Source organism: Plasmodium vivax, chromosome 8 (genome assembly GCF_000002415.2).
Source record: "Plasmodium vivax chromosome 8, whole genome shotgun sequence".
NCBI classification, from domain to species: Eukaryota; Apicomplexa; class Aconoidasida; order Haemosporida; family Plasmodiidae; genus Plasmodium; species Plasmodium vivax.
Window position 1 is genome coordinate 1,602,172 of NC_009913.1, and position 13,697 is coordinate 1,615,868.

General features: G+C 43.7%; 3 protein-coding genes across 3 annotated transcripts, besides 2 other annotated features; all 3 read left to right on the forward strand.

Annotated features, from left to right (window-relative positions):
• Positions 1–1,759: 1,759 nt before the first annotated feature.
• Positions 1,760–6,758, forward strand: PVX_119270 (exportin 1, putative). Its single transcript, XM_001613001.1, has 3 exons — positions 1,760–5,494; positions 5,637–5,729; positions 5,888–6,758. Exons 1-3 carry the CDS (start codon positions 1,913–1,915, stop codon positions 5,963–5,965), a joined length of 3,753 nt encoding a protein of 1,250 aa, XP_001613051.1. The 5' UTR covers positions 1,760–1,912; the 3' UTR covers positions 5,966–6,758.
• Positions 2,479–2,500: a microsatellite.
• Positions 3,560–3,585: a microsatellite.
• Positions 6,759–9,251: 2,493 nt separating the features above from the next.
• Positions 9,252–10,736, forward strand: PVX_119265 (hypothetical protein, conserved; the record flags this gene model as incomplete). Its single annotated transcript, XM_001613000.1, has 1 exon — positions 9,252–10,736. One exon carries the CDS (start codon positions 9,252–9,254, stop codon positions 10,734–10,736), a length of 1,485 nt encoding a protein of 494 aa, XP_001613050.1.
• Positions 10,737–12,410: 1,674 nt separating this feature from the next.
• Positions 12,411–13,626, forward strand: PVX_119260 (hypothetical protein, conserved). The gene is made up of 3 exons (XM_001612999.1): positions 12,411–12,792; positions 12,947–13,048; positions 13,295–13,626. The coding sequence occupies exons 1-3, from the start codon at positions 12,724–12,726 to the stop codon at positions 13,580–13,582; spliced, it is 459 nt and encodes a 152-aa protein (XP_001613049.1). The 5' UTR covers positions 12,411–12,723; the 3' UTR covers positions 13,583–13,626.
• Positions 13,627–13,697: the final 71 nt, after the last annotated feature.

Sequence of the window (13,697 nt, forward strand, 5' to 3'; positions counted from 1 at the left end):
CACATAAATGGGCACATAAATACGCACATTTTATGCACGTATGTGCTTACATGCCCTGCGGGGTAGCCCCCGCAACGCCCCTCCCGAAGCTGCGGCTGCAAAAATGTGAAAACGGGTATGTGAGCCCCCACACGGAAGGGCTGTTTACACGCAGGAGTGAGCAGGCAGGAACGCTCCGGAGGGAATAGAAGCAAGTGCATACTGGTATGCTCCCTGTGGGGATAGGTATCCATGGGTATGTACATGTACGAGCGTTTTCCTACGCGAAGGCAGAAGTACGCGCACTCACATTCGTATTTGCACAATTTTAATATATATTTATGATCATTTGTACCCATTTTTTCTTTTTTTTTACCCCTTTTCCCATTTTTTTTTTTTTTTGCCTCTGTGTATGGGCTCTTTTCATTTTTCACGGCATTTTTGGAAGGCATACTGCTTTTTCCTTTCCTTTCCTTTTCTTTTTCCTTTCCTTTTTTTTTTTTTTTTTTTTTCAAAGCACATTTTGTCGAAGTATAAAATAGGGAATTTAAGTAACACAAAAGAGCGCGTATTAAAGCTTTCCAGAATACGAACGCGTATGCGCTGTGAAAAGTGAGCTTTCCTGAAGCCAACCTTTTTTTTTTATGTAATTAATTTTTCGCCTCGAGCATTCCCACTCCGTGCAGAGAGGGAGATGTACATGCATATGTAAACACCTGACATGTGAGAATGCCCATTCGCACGTCAGTTTTGAGTCCCCCTTATACATGGAAATATTTATGATCGTGAAATTTCAGCTTATACATGCACATAACTTTTTTTGGCAAAAGGGTTTCACGATTATATAAGAGGAAATTTTCCCTCAGCGCGCACCTCCCTTTGTGAAGGCATATGTGGGGGAAGCGTGCGCGAAGGTATTAGCTGCGCAAGGATGCATTGCAGAAGGGGGATCACTGAGTAGGCCTGCATTTGGGGAAGCCCTCAAAAGCGCTTGTACGCATTATGCGTGTACGGACGTACTGCTCCCCCTCTGCGTAGCGGATGTATAAATGCCTTATACAGAAAGCGCGCGCATAAAGGAGTGTACACTGTTATATGTGTCACCACCCCAACTCTATGTGAACAGCAAAGAATAAACTCACTCTATTGAGGGACATCCGGGGCTGCCTTGTTTGTATGTGCCTTCCTTTGTGCGTTATAAAGCATCGCCCGCTGGAGTAACCGTACGGAGCGTTTATCACAGCGAGGCTTGTCGTGTGGGCATGAGTTAAGGACCTTCTCACTTATTTGTGAAAGTTCGCTGCTCACCATTTTGCGGCTTCTCCCCTGCACGTTGTCACCACAACAGAGATTGCGCCAACTGCGCAACGAAGCGGGAGAAGCTCTTTTGAAAGGATCGTCAGAGAGGCGTGCCCCTGGATGACCACTCTCCTTTGCACGTATATACAAGTGCGTGTGTCCAATGTGCCCCCCTTGTGTTCGTTCCTACGATAAGGGCATTGTTTCAGCGAGGGAAGGAGTATAAAAAGGCACTTCCCCGCAGTGCATAGCAGGGAGAGGGAGCAGAAAGGAACTGCAAGCACGCACCTGCCAGTAGGTCGGCTGTTATAAGAGGAGTGTCTGCTTACTTATCCCCCCCACTGTTGACGTGTTATCTCGACTGCTTAAAAGGACGAAGAGAGAAACAGGCAAGGTGCGACCCCGGGGGAAGGAACACAGCATTTGTAAGGAAGCGGCTCTGCAGGTGGAGGTGCGCAGACGCGGAGCGTGACTTGGTAAAGGAGGACCCGTCGAGGGAATCACCACGAGGTGGGGCAGTCCAGGGAGAAGCAGGATAAGGCAAAGCAGTCCACGGAGAAGCAGTCCGCGGAGTAGCAGCCCAAGACCCATCCACCCCTCTGACAGAAGAACATAAGCCAAAAAATCCACCCAAATGATAAAAATGGAAAATGAGTCGTTCAACCCGCTGTCGCTGCTGGACAAAAACCAGCCGTTCGACGCGGAGAAATTGAAGCTGCTGGACAACGTAGTGGAGGCCCTGTTGGACACGAAGGACAAAAACAGAAGGGACTTTGCGCAGAATCTGTTGAACCAGTTTAAGATGCTGGACAATTCGTGGAGGTCCGTGTCTATCATTTTGGAGCACAGCGAAAATGTGAATACGAAGTTTTATGGGCTGCAAATTTTGGAGGAGTGTATAAATAACAAGTGGAATATACTGCCGGGGGAGGAAAGAGAGGGCATGAAGAATTTCATCGCGTGTTACACGATAACGTTGTCTACGGAGGGGACGACGGTGGGGGTAGACCGACATTTGTTAAACAAATTGGATGAGACGCTAATACAGATAGTGAAGAAGGAGTGGCCCGATTCGTGGTCGAGCTTCATCCCAGATATTGTAAATTCGGCAAAGCTAAATCAAAATGTATGTGAAAATAATATGAAGTTATTGAACATGCTAAGTGAGGAGGTGTTCGAGTTTGGAAATGAAACGTTAGTAAAAAAAAAAAAAGAAAAATTAAGAAACGAATATGCTAGTCAGTTCCAAGAAGTGTATAACTTATGTTTGTACATTTTGGAGGCGAACGTGTATAACAAGAGAAGCACAAACACATCCCTAATTAAGCAGACGTTAAACTGTATGTCTAATTTTTTCAAATGGATCCCATTAACGTACATTTTTGATAAATACAAATTTAATGATACCAACATACAGATTATAGACCTCCTGTTTGACCACTTCTGGGATGATATTTCGTACAAAATTGAGTGTGTAAAATGTATACAAGAAATAGTGATGCTAAAAATTGACGAGAAAAATATCATTTATTTTGATAATGTGTTTATCAATTTGTGGTCCAAGCTGGTCGCCAAAATTAAGTTGTTGCCCAATGCCAATGAAATGAAGAACATCCCCCCGGAGTTAAAAATATTCTGGGAGCAGTACTTCTTGCAGCTGAGCATATGCATTACAAGCTTTCTGCGTAATTACAGAGAGAAAATCGTCGAAAAGAACAACAATACAAATGATGTGAATATCGTTTTTAAGTTTCTAAACATGCTAGCGAATAGCAACATGGAGGAGGTTTTCCTCATCATCATCGATTATTATAACGTTTTTACGGAGCAGCTTATCAGAGAATTAATCACGAGGTTGGAGCAGGAGCATAACTTGAAGGGTAAGGGGGGGGCCAATGTGCCCGGGGTGCCGAGCTCCTCCAATGACTTGAAGAATTCGCTGGGCACATCCCCCATCGGTATGTCCCTCAATTTGGAGGTGTCCTCCTTAGGAAGTAGAAAAACGTACAGCTTCGCCACGATGAATAATGAGTCCAGTCTCATCGGGAACAGCGCCATTACCGGAGGGGGCAGCAGCATCATCAACATTAACGAGTACTCGTCCATTTTGGACAAAATAGATTTAACCCCAGGGGATATCAAAAAGATGTGCCCGCGGATTAAGCTCTACGAATTTATTCTGAACGATATAAGGAAGACCGTCATCGAGAAAATGGCGAAACCTCAGGAAATCTACATTTCGTATGACAACGAGACGGGGGAAGTGGTCCGAGATTTCGAGCCCGACACGACCGAAATTTCCCTGTACAACACGATGAAGACGACGTTGGTGTATTTGACCTACTTGGGGTCCGAAAAAACGATGGAACTGATTGTGGAGTTGCTAAACAAGGAATCGGAGAAGTCGCTAAAAAATACGAACAAAAATGAAGTGTGGAATAGCACGAAGACCAACCGAATCAGCTACGCGGTGGGCTCCATCTCCATGTGCATGACGCTTAAGAAGGAACAAGATTTTTTAATGTACATTCTGAGGATATACCTACACATGATAGAGGTTAAAAATGGGGAAGAAAACAGAGCCATTTTGGCCTCCTGCGTTATGTACATTGTGAGTCAGTACCATCGATTTTTGAAGCTCCACTGGAGATTTCTAAAAACGGTGATGAAGAAGCTGTTCGAGTTTGCAGAGAATGAAAAGGTACAGGACATGGCAGCGGAAACTATTTTGAAAATTTGCAAGCAGTGTAAAAATGTGATAGCCAAAAATAACCATACGAATGATAATAATGAGTCCTTTTTTAACACCTTCATTAAATTTCACAACAATATTATGCATAAGTTGCCAGAAAAATTGAACTTGTTACTTTACGAAGCGATTGCTCATGTCATTTCGTGTTTTCCATATGAGGAGAAGCAGGAGAGTATAAAAATTTTGATGAGCAAGTTGATGAATCTTTGGAATTCGCTAATTTATGCGAATAACGGCATTAAAGCTATGAACGACCCCAACCTTTTAAACAGCAACGGGGCTAATGGCGATGCCATCAATGACATGAAGAATTTGGAGCACCTATGCACATATGAAAACTCCAAACTGATTATCACCTTTGTGAGGGTGAACTGCAGATTGGCCTACGCATTGTCGTATTTCTACTACGAGCAGCTAAACTTAGTTTTTTTAGACTTTTTAAAAATATATCAGCTGTATAGCAAGTTCATAAATATGGAGGTGGAGACGAATGGGACGAAACGGATAAAGCATGCTCAGTTTAGAAATTTATTTTTGATGAAGAGGGAGTTCCTCCACCTGATAGAAACTACCATTGAGAGGAGTTGCTACAACATACAGGAGTTGGAAGCCGAGTTGCTAAAGAGGGAACAGAAGAAAATGAAAAACGAAATTGACGAATCGATGGATGTACATCTGCCAACAGTGGAGGAAGCCAAGCAAATTAATTTCCAAATGACCAGTAACATACTAAACGTGCTGTTAGAGACCATTTTGGTAGATTACCGAGATAGTAATCCCCACATAAAGGATGCCGAAGTGTTTTCTCTGCTCTCCACAGTTTTTAAAAAAATTGAAAATGTCACTTGCCCAATTCTCCCCACCGTGTTAAACTACGTGTTATTGCCAACCATAGACATGATAAAGAATGATTTTTCATCCTACCCGGAACATCGGGAAAAATTTTACAACTTTTTAGATGCCTGCGTTAGACACTGTTTTGATTATCTGTTCACCCTCGATTCGGAAATTTTCAACACGTTCATTCAGTCCCTTTTGTGGGCTATCAAGCATGAGCACCCCTCAGTTGCGGACCACGGGTTGAGGATAACCCACCAGTTTTTACACAACATTATTATAAAGAAGAAGGAATACTTGGAGGAGTTTTGCAAAGCCTTTTACTACATTATTTTGAACGAGGTGTTTAAAACGTTAACGGATTCGTTTCACAAATCGGGGTTTCATTACCAGACCATTATCCTTATGAACATGCTGCGCCTTCTGGAGTTCGAGGTGGTCAATCTCCCGGACGCAGAAATTACCAAACCGCACATAGTGAAGCACGTGCAGACGTTCCTCACGCAGTCCTTTGAGAATTTGAACCAGAAGCAGATTGAGACCTTTTCCGTGGACCTGTTTAACTTTTGCGTGGAGTCCCCCTCGGCGTTTCGGTCCTTCGTCCGCGATTTGCTGATCTCGCTAAAGGTGAGCAGTGCGCTAGCGGCTAATTTGCATCCTTTGTGTGGCGGTGCACCGCTGTACCATTCACGCGATTGGGCACGCCCCTCACCATTGTCGCGGCCACCATTACCGCCGCCGCCACCTCTCCCGCTTCTTCCCCGTTTAGGAATTTTCGACCAACCAAGATGAGCTGTACGAGGCCGACCGACAGGAAGCGCTGCAGAGAGCGAAGCTGGCAGAAGACAACAAACTTATAAAGGTAAACGGAAACGAGCGCTTTCGAGGTGCATGCTTCAGCGTGTGCATTTTCTGCTGGAGAGCCGTCGTTGCAATTGTAAATAAAAAAACGGTGCGCACGTATTGGGTTTTTTTTTTATCATTTTATTTTATTTTTTTTTTCCTTTGCGTGTTTCCCAGTTGAGAGGACTGATGAAGGAAGACGTGCCAAGCTTTTCAGCCATCGACGTGGATGACGAGTGCATAAATGTGGAATAGGGAAGTTGGAGAGGACTCCGCTTCTGTGCCGCATTGTGTCGCTCAATTTCGCTTCGTATTAGTGTAGCCCCCCCACCTCAGCACATCTCAGAATATCGTAGCATATTATAGCACACCTTAGCAGGTGTCCCCCTCAAATGCGAACCCTTTTTAATGACTGTTTTATTACCCCCCTCTCTGCCTTTAATCCACACATTGTTTCCCTTTTTTTGAATAAAATTTCCCTTTTTTTTTTTTTTTAACAAAAGCGGGTTTCCCTTTTTGGGTGGTTCGGAAAGTGTGCACGCACAAATACATCTCTCTGTATGTGCATGTGCATGCGCATGTGTAGGCATGTGTGTATATACACGTGCACGTGTGCCCACGCGAACTCTGTGCTGTGTGCGTAACAAATGATAAGTGACGGTGCTCGTTTGTCATTTCCTGCCACAGCATTGTTGTGTGCTGAACCCCCCCAGCCGAGGACGTTCCCCATAGCTGCGCCCTATGAGTGCCTCGCAGGGGGGGGATCCACATAAGCAGATACATGTGTGCATATCTACACATGCATTGTTACCTATACATATGTGCATATATGTACATATTTATTTATTCACTTATTCATTTACGGCGCCCCCACGAACGCGCAAGCTGTACCATATGACGCACTTGCGCTTGTGTTGTAGGACGTATCTCATGTGCATGCCGTAAGGCATGTGTGCACATCCATCTGTTTCCCCCTCCTCCCCTCCTCTGCTGCACGCACACATTATGCTCATTATATTACACCCTTCCTCATAATGATATGTATCATTTTAAAATTTAAAAAAATTCACCTGGACAAATACTTATAATTTGAATGGTCAATTGTTTTATACTTTTTAAATATGAACATATAACAGTGCAAAGCTTTCGTTGAAGGTTAATTTATTTTCCAACTTTTGAAGGGGCTGTCCAGTTGGGGTCCCCAGTGGAGATGCCTTTTCGCTCGTTGGACGGGATGCCCACGCGGTGATATATGTAGACCGTTATGGGGGGTAAAAATTATGGAGTGATAAAATCGCCTTGCCCTTTCGAAGTGTAGATATATTCGTGACGAAATGGAATAGGAGTGGATCACCACACCGAGAGAACGCTGTTGTATTCATTTATGCTAATATGTACATTATCGTACGCAGCGTGCCATTCGGTAAAAGGACCGCTTCAAAATGGGGTGAAGCTTAAAATGTAAAACGGCTTCCCGTTAACGCTTCCACTTTGCGCATGGGTCAGTTCTTTTTTTTTGGCACCCCTTTTTCTGTTGCTACACGGGGATGAACTTTTCCCCTTTCATGGGAAATACAGTTTGGCGAGGTGGGTAAGCGGTCGTTTAAAATGTTCACGCGGGGGGGTATACATCCCATACATACGTAATACGTTAAGGGACGCGTTTATGCGCATGCATTTTTCTGCATTCCACTGGCGTCCCGTGCATCGTATCCTTGGTGATGAAAATTTCCCTTTTCCATTTTTCCCACGGGAAAAGGGGCTTTTAGCTTTTTTCCATGCATTCCGCGGTTCATCTTTCAAAATTGTTGCGCTTTTTACTCGCGCTTATTATTTTTATGGCGCTCCGTTAAGCTATTCGTTGTACATGTATGTAATGTTTTTTTTTTTTTATTGCTATTAATTTATCGCTTATGTATTTATTTTGTTCGCATTTTTGCTCGCAGTTTTGTTTGTCGTTCTTCCCATTATTTCCCATTTTTGTGCCCCTCGGCGAACGTCCGTTTTGGCCGTTGGGCGTTCTCCCCCTTCGCGTCACCTTCCCAGCGCAGCAAAAATGTACGTGCCTGCGCGCGAATAAGCGTGAACATATAATATATATTTTTATTTATACGTACATATTTACGCGTATTTATTACATACATATTTATTCGTATTTATACGTACATATTTATATGTACATAATTATACGCAATGGCCTGCGTAGGCATGCCCGCGCGCCAAAGATCGCATGTTCGCTTTTCCGCAAATGCGCACGCCCGCAGCAATACGGACGAACAACATTCAGGCCATCGTCCGCTTAATTTACGCCCGTTTTTACGCCCCTTTCGAGTTCCAAAATTAGTAACCCAGTTGATGATAAAGTTATATCGTCCGGCTCCAACCGCAGCAGGGTCGGCATCGCAAGCGCGTGAATAGCACGTCGCATTTGTACATATGTTTATATTTACCCTCGGTAATAAGATTTTCTTGAAAGGATTTAACCGCCTTGAAATTCCTTTCCAGTAGGGAATAAAACGGTCAGTACGCTGTTTTCACGAAAGAGGTTAAAAAAAAAAAACGTATTCTTTGCATTTAAGCGCTTAAGGATGTGTATGTCCGTCGATGAGGCGCGAAAATAAAATTCGAAATGTATAGAGGGGGAGGAAACGCGGCGTAAGTATAAATGCATATGTATAGTACCATATACCGTATTGCCCCTCCTTATTGAATTTGGCGCGCCAAAGAGAGCAGTATTTGAAGGGGTTACAGTATGAAAATTTATATGTAGAGTTAAGGGGGAATCTTTCATTTAGCCCGTTTGTGCCCTTTTGACGTTACTTCCTTTCCTGTGCTATATAAAAAGGTGTGTATATAGACCCCCCCCAGTTGGAATTATCTGCACGTGTAGGTATGCTACATTGGCGTTTTCTGTCATGTACCTATTCGAAAGGCATGGCTGCAGAGAAAAATCCGTGCGACCCCCTCGAATTTTCAATTGATCCAAATTTAATGTACGCGAAAGGGTGAGCAAAAATAGCAAAGCTACTAGCTCGAACGTGCATGCTGTGCCTCCACGTGGGAAGTAGCCAAGGGGAGTGACAAAGGGCATCCGAACGGGAGTCGTTTCCTGGGCGCTTTTACAAAATAGCAGAGTTTGTAGGGACAACAGCTGGGCGACAGTTGAGGCCGCATAAATGAGGAGTTGAAATTTTAGCTCAGAAAAGTGGGGAAAAATACACACCGGGGTAGGTATTTATATGTGTACATATTTTGCACATATATATATCTGCCCAAGTGCATGCGCGAAATTGGTTTTAGTAGTCCACTTTTAAAGAAGTACAGCGGAGAAAAGCCCCCTTAGGGTTGGCTGCTCACGCGGCATCTTCACCGTCGAATAAGTGGAACGTTTGCCAGCCCAGTGAGGTGCACACACGGCCACGGCCCTAGCGACAGGAGAGTATAAATAAGTATAAACACAAGAGTGCTATTTATGTATATTCCTTTTGTGTGCACTTCTTAACGGTCGGTCGTTCTTAACTGGAAAGCCGCCACAACCAGTATGAACAACCACCAAGCTGTGAAGCAACAAATGAACCCTAAGGGCTCGAAAGAACAAAACAGAATGGTGGCTCCAAACAGCAACATGCCGGGGGGGATGCGCGATTTAGCTTATCACAGGAACAATGGAAACAACGAAATGGGGAAAATGAACATGAACGCAAATGGGCAGCAACATAACGCAGGAAGTAGCAATACGTACAACTCGAACAGTATAAATAATAACAACTATTCTTTAGGCCTATACATTGACAACCCACAAAATGCATTCGTATTTGACGAAAACGATTTGAAAACATTATTTTCTCATTACAAGGGGGCGAAGAATATAAGAATTCTAAATGATAAGGCAGCTGCGCAAATTACCTTTAACGACAAGAATATGATTCAGCAGGTGAGGAAAGACATAAACGGGCTGACCATTACAGACATTGGCACGATTAGGTGTATTATACTGAATGAGGGTAAAATTGTGGAACAGTTTCTCCCCTTTTCGGCCAACGACCCCGCGTCGGCACAGCAGAAGGGGGGTTCTAATCAGAGTGGCGACAGCACAGTCGATATGCTGAAGAAGCTGGCGAACTTGCTGCAGCCGGAGCGTGCCATGGATAGTAGCATGGCCCCGAAGATGGGCGACAACGGGGGATTAAGCGCGACGGGGAGTGTGAACATGGGTGCAAGTATCGCTACAAATGTGGGCATGGGTGGAAATATGCCCACAAATGCGAACATGGGTGGAGTTATCACTACAAATGCGAATGTAAGTGCGAATGTGAGTGCGAATGTGAGTGCGAACCCCATGCCGGGGAAGAACCAAGTGAAGAATAAAATGGGTAATCACGCCATTTACAACAACGGAGGTAGCCACTTCAACCAAGCGCACATGAACAAAGGGGAGCCAGGCGAGAACAACCCCTACGCTACGAAGCGGTTAAGCCGAATTGAACTAATTGACATATTTGGCTTTCCCGTAGAATTTGATGTGATGAAAAAAATTCTAGGAAAAAATAACTCTAACATATCTTACATAAAGGAACAAACTAATAACTCTGTGTCCATTGAGATAAAGGGGAAGCCATTTAATGAAGCTCCGATTGTGGAGCGAATGCATGTGTCTGTTTCGTCGGACGATCTGATAGGCTATAAAAAAGCTACGGAGTTAATTGTAAAATTATTGAATTCTATTTTTGAAGAATTTTACGATTTCTGTTATGAGAAGAATTATCCTGTTCCGGAAAATTTGTCTTTTAAGAGACACGAATATATGTATAACCCCGATGGGAGTACCAAGTATGTGGGATTTAAGGACAAGTGGCATGTTATGAAGGACAGCTATAGGACCGATTACTCCTTTAGGAAAAACAAAGGCTTGCAAAAGAACGACAAGGATAAGAGGATGCACGGCGGCGCCTTTGGCGGGCACCCCAACTTGAGCATCGGCTACGCCAACCAGAATGCCCCCCAGGGGGACTTCAAGGAAATGTAAGACGTAGAGCGGCAAAAAATTTGTGGCACAAAATTGGGGGAAAATACATTAGCGGAAAGTGGACCCCCCAAATGATGCGAATGTGAAGAAAAACTCAGCTCGTTGCACATTGACCACATTTCACGTCCACCCTTTCCCTTTTTCCCCTCTTCAGGAATTACAAAGAACCCAACCAGGGAAATTTTCGCAATATGAAGTTAAGCCGGGCGCGCGATCAGCACATGTGATTGCCTTTTTGATCGCATTTGTAAAACCATTCATGCCGCGGAGTGTAAAATCTCCGTGGGGGTGCCAAAATGGCTTGCGCGTAGAACGTAGTAAATTTTATCCCCTTGTGAATGTAATTCGCCACGCGCAGAGGCATTTGCGCCAACAGATATGTTTATAATCTGCACAGGAGTTTTTTTGCAGAAAAAAGGAAAAAAAAGAGAAGTTTTTTTTGTTTTTTTTTCCCGTTTCCCGTGCCCACCGGTTAACAGCTTACCCGTTATACTTCCAGACATGTTTAAGTTAAAATGTGCACAGTATGTATGTATTATGTGCATGTTTGTTTTTTTTTTTTTTTTTTTTGAGTAGAATAATTCACTTCCCCCTTTTTGAATTAAACCTTTGTTTAAACATAAATCACGTTCGTTTTGGAATTGCGTTTAAAAATTTGTCCATTTTGTTAGCAGTGATGAGAAAAGAAGTTTGCGAAAAAAAATTCGCGAACTTTTTTATGGCATTAAAAATGTTGGCTTTGCTCGAATTTTTGGAAAAGTAGGACGACGCGCAGTGTAAACATGGCAAAAAGCGAAGTGGAGGGCTTATCATTTTTCGTTTTCCCCCTTTACGGTGTCCGATTAGGAAGGCGCGTTTGCCACCCGTGGGGACCCCTATCCCCCGCAATGTGACAGCAAACCTGCAATTTGCGTGCATCGTATGTACATGAGTTCACACACACGCAGAGTAACATTTTGGCTAAATGGAGAAAGTGCCGTGTTGGTAAGCCGCTCGTAAGATTTCCAGACGACCCTTTTTTCTTTCCTTTTTTATGCGCACCGTGAAAGGTGATACACGACCATGCTCTCCTGCTTTATAACGTTTGTATCCCTTAAATGGTTGGCGAAAAGGGAAGGCAAATGTTAGCGGGTTGGAAGGGGGGTCTTTTTTGAGAACACCTCTACGTGCGTTTAAATTTATCCATTTATTCCCTGTGATAGTGAAATGGAGAATTCTTTAGCGTAAAGAAGAAACGGGATAGTTGAACCCACTTTCGGCAATTGTCCATTTGGGTGAGTGAACTGTTTGGTGAGACTGTCGAGGGGTGCTAACTTGAATGGGGGGTTGATACTATTACAGGATGGAGTTAAAAAAATTACACAAGGGCAACAGCACCACAAGCAGCATTTCACACGGCATGTGTTAGTGGCGTGTTTATTTTAGGTGGAAGGCTACTAGGTGTTACTTTGCTTCTTTACCGAAGCTGAAGGGAACAACTGGTTCAGCCTAAACATTAACTAGCGCAGAAGAAAATTTAAAGCGCTCATCAGATGCTGGGGCAAAACAACGCCATAAGTGCGTCACCAAAAGGGATATGTATGTATGTACATATAGTATACATATGTATGCGTTTTTTTCCTTTTTCACGGCGCGCTTAAATGACTCAGTTGCGCAAGGGTTATAATTTATTTTGCAAAATGTAAGGGTAACCCTGCTTCATCCGTACACATTTTTTTCATTTCCCCATTTATTGAGAAGCTTTAACCGCATCTCCTTCCGACTCTTTTGAAGCCCCTTTTTTTTGGATGTTCACCTGTTCGTTAAATTTCCCCTAAGGGTAACTTCTCTTTTGTGATGTTCTAAGTTTAATGAGAAAGGGAGAGCAAACTTAATGGGCATGAAAACCCTTGTGTGATGTAAAGCAGTTTAGTAGAAGGCCTACTTTTGAGTTGCCCCTTTTTGCTAACTGCTCTTTGCTCTCTGCTGATGTACTCTGAAGGACAACATGAAGGATCCTCTGGAGTACGTCAACAAAATAAACTTTAACACCAACCGGTTTCCGCAGTATACCCATGTAAGTGCGCCCCTAGATGGGCGTTTGGCGGCGCGCCAGAGGGGTGTGTTGCACAGCCCCAATTGTGAACACTGTACTGTAGCGCTATTCTTTCCTGCGCATTCGCCGCTTCACCTCTTAACCGGTTCACCCCTTCTCTTGTTACAAAACCCAGCTGATAGAAAGTTGCCCCTCGGAACATGAAAAGGAAAAGGTTGTCCGGATATGCCGCTGCTGGCAGTCAGCGAAGTTTCCCTACTGTGACGACACGCATAAGGTTAGGATGGGGGTCGCGAATGTGTGTCATATTGCCAAGTGCAGCATTACGCAAGTGCAGTTGCGCGCGGGGGAGAAGATGCATGTCTTTGAAGGGGGCCTTTGGAGAGGGCTTTCGAATGGAGCCCTTTTCAGAACAGTGAGCGGTTGTGTAATAATGCGCAGTTGTAAAACCCCAATTGGGAGTGCCAATTTTCATGTACGCGTTTCTCCCTTTTTTTCCCCTCCCCCTTCCCTGTACGATTAGATCCTCATGGAGAACGGAGATGATGTTGGGCCGTTCGTAGCCAAACTGTCCAGCTACAAACTATCGGACGAAGAAAAACTGAAGCAGCAAAAGTATAATGAAAAATATATAAAACTAAACAACAAGTTGTCATCTGATAAGGCTTCTATGTCCATTTTGAAATTTAATTATAGGCCATATGTGAGCAACAAGTTCAGGAAATCGCTCATGCTGTCCGTTGTCGTTTTGACGTCAGCCTTGCTGTATGATAAGAAGGAGAAGTTGGCTGGCCTTTACTCAGCGCAGTGAAGCGAAGAGGTCACTTTTTTAAAATATCACTCCGTGGAACTTTCAAAAAAAAAAAAAAAAAAAAAACTCAGACAATGCCATTATTTTATCAACCCGCGCTGTAACGTTAAATCGG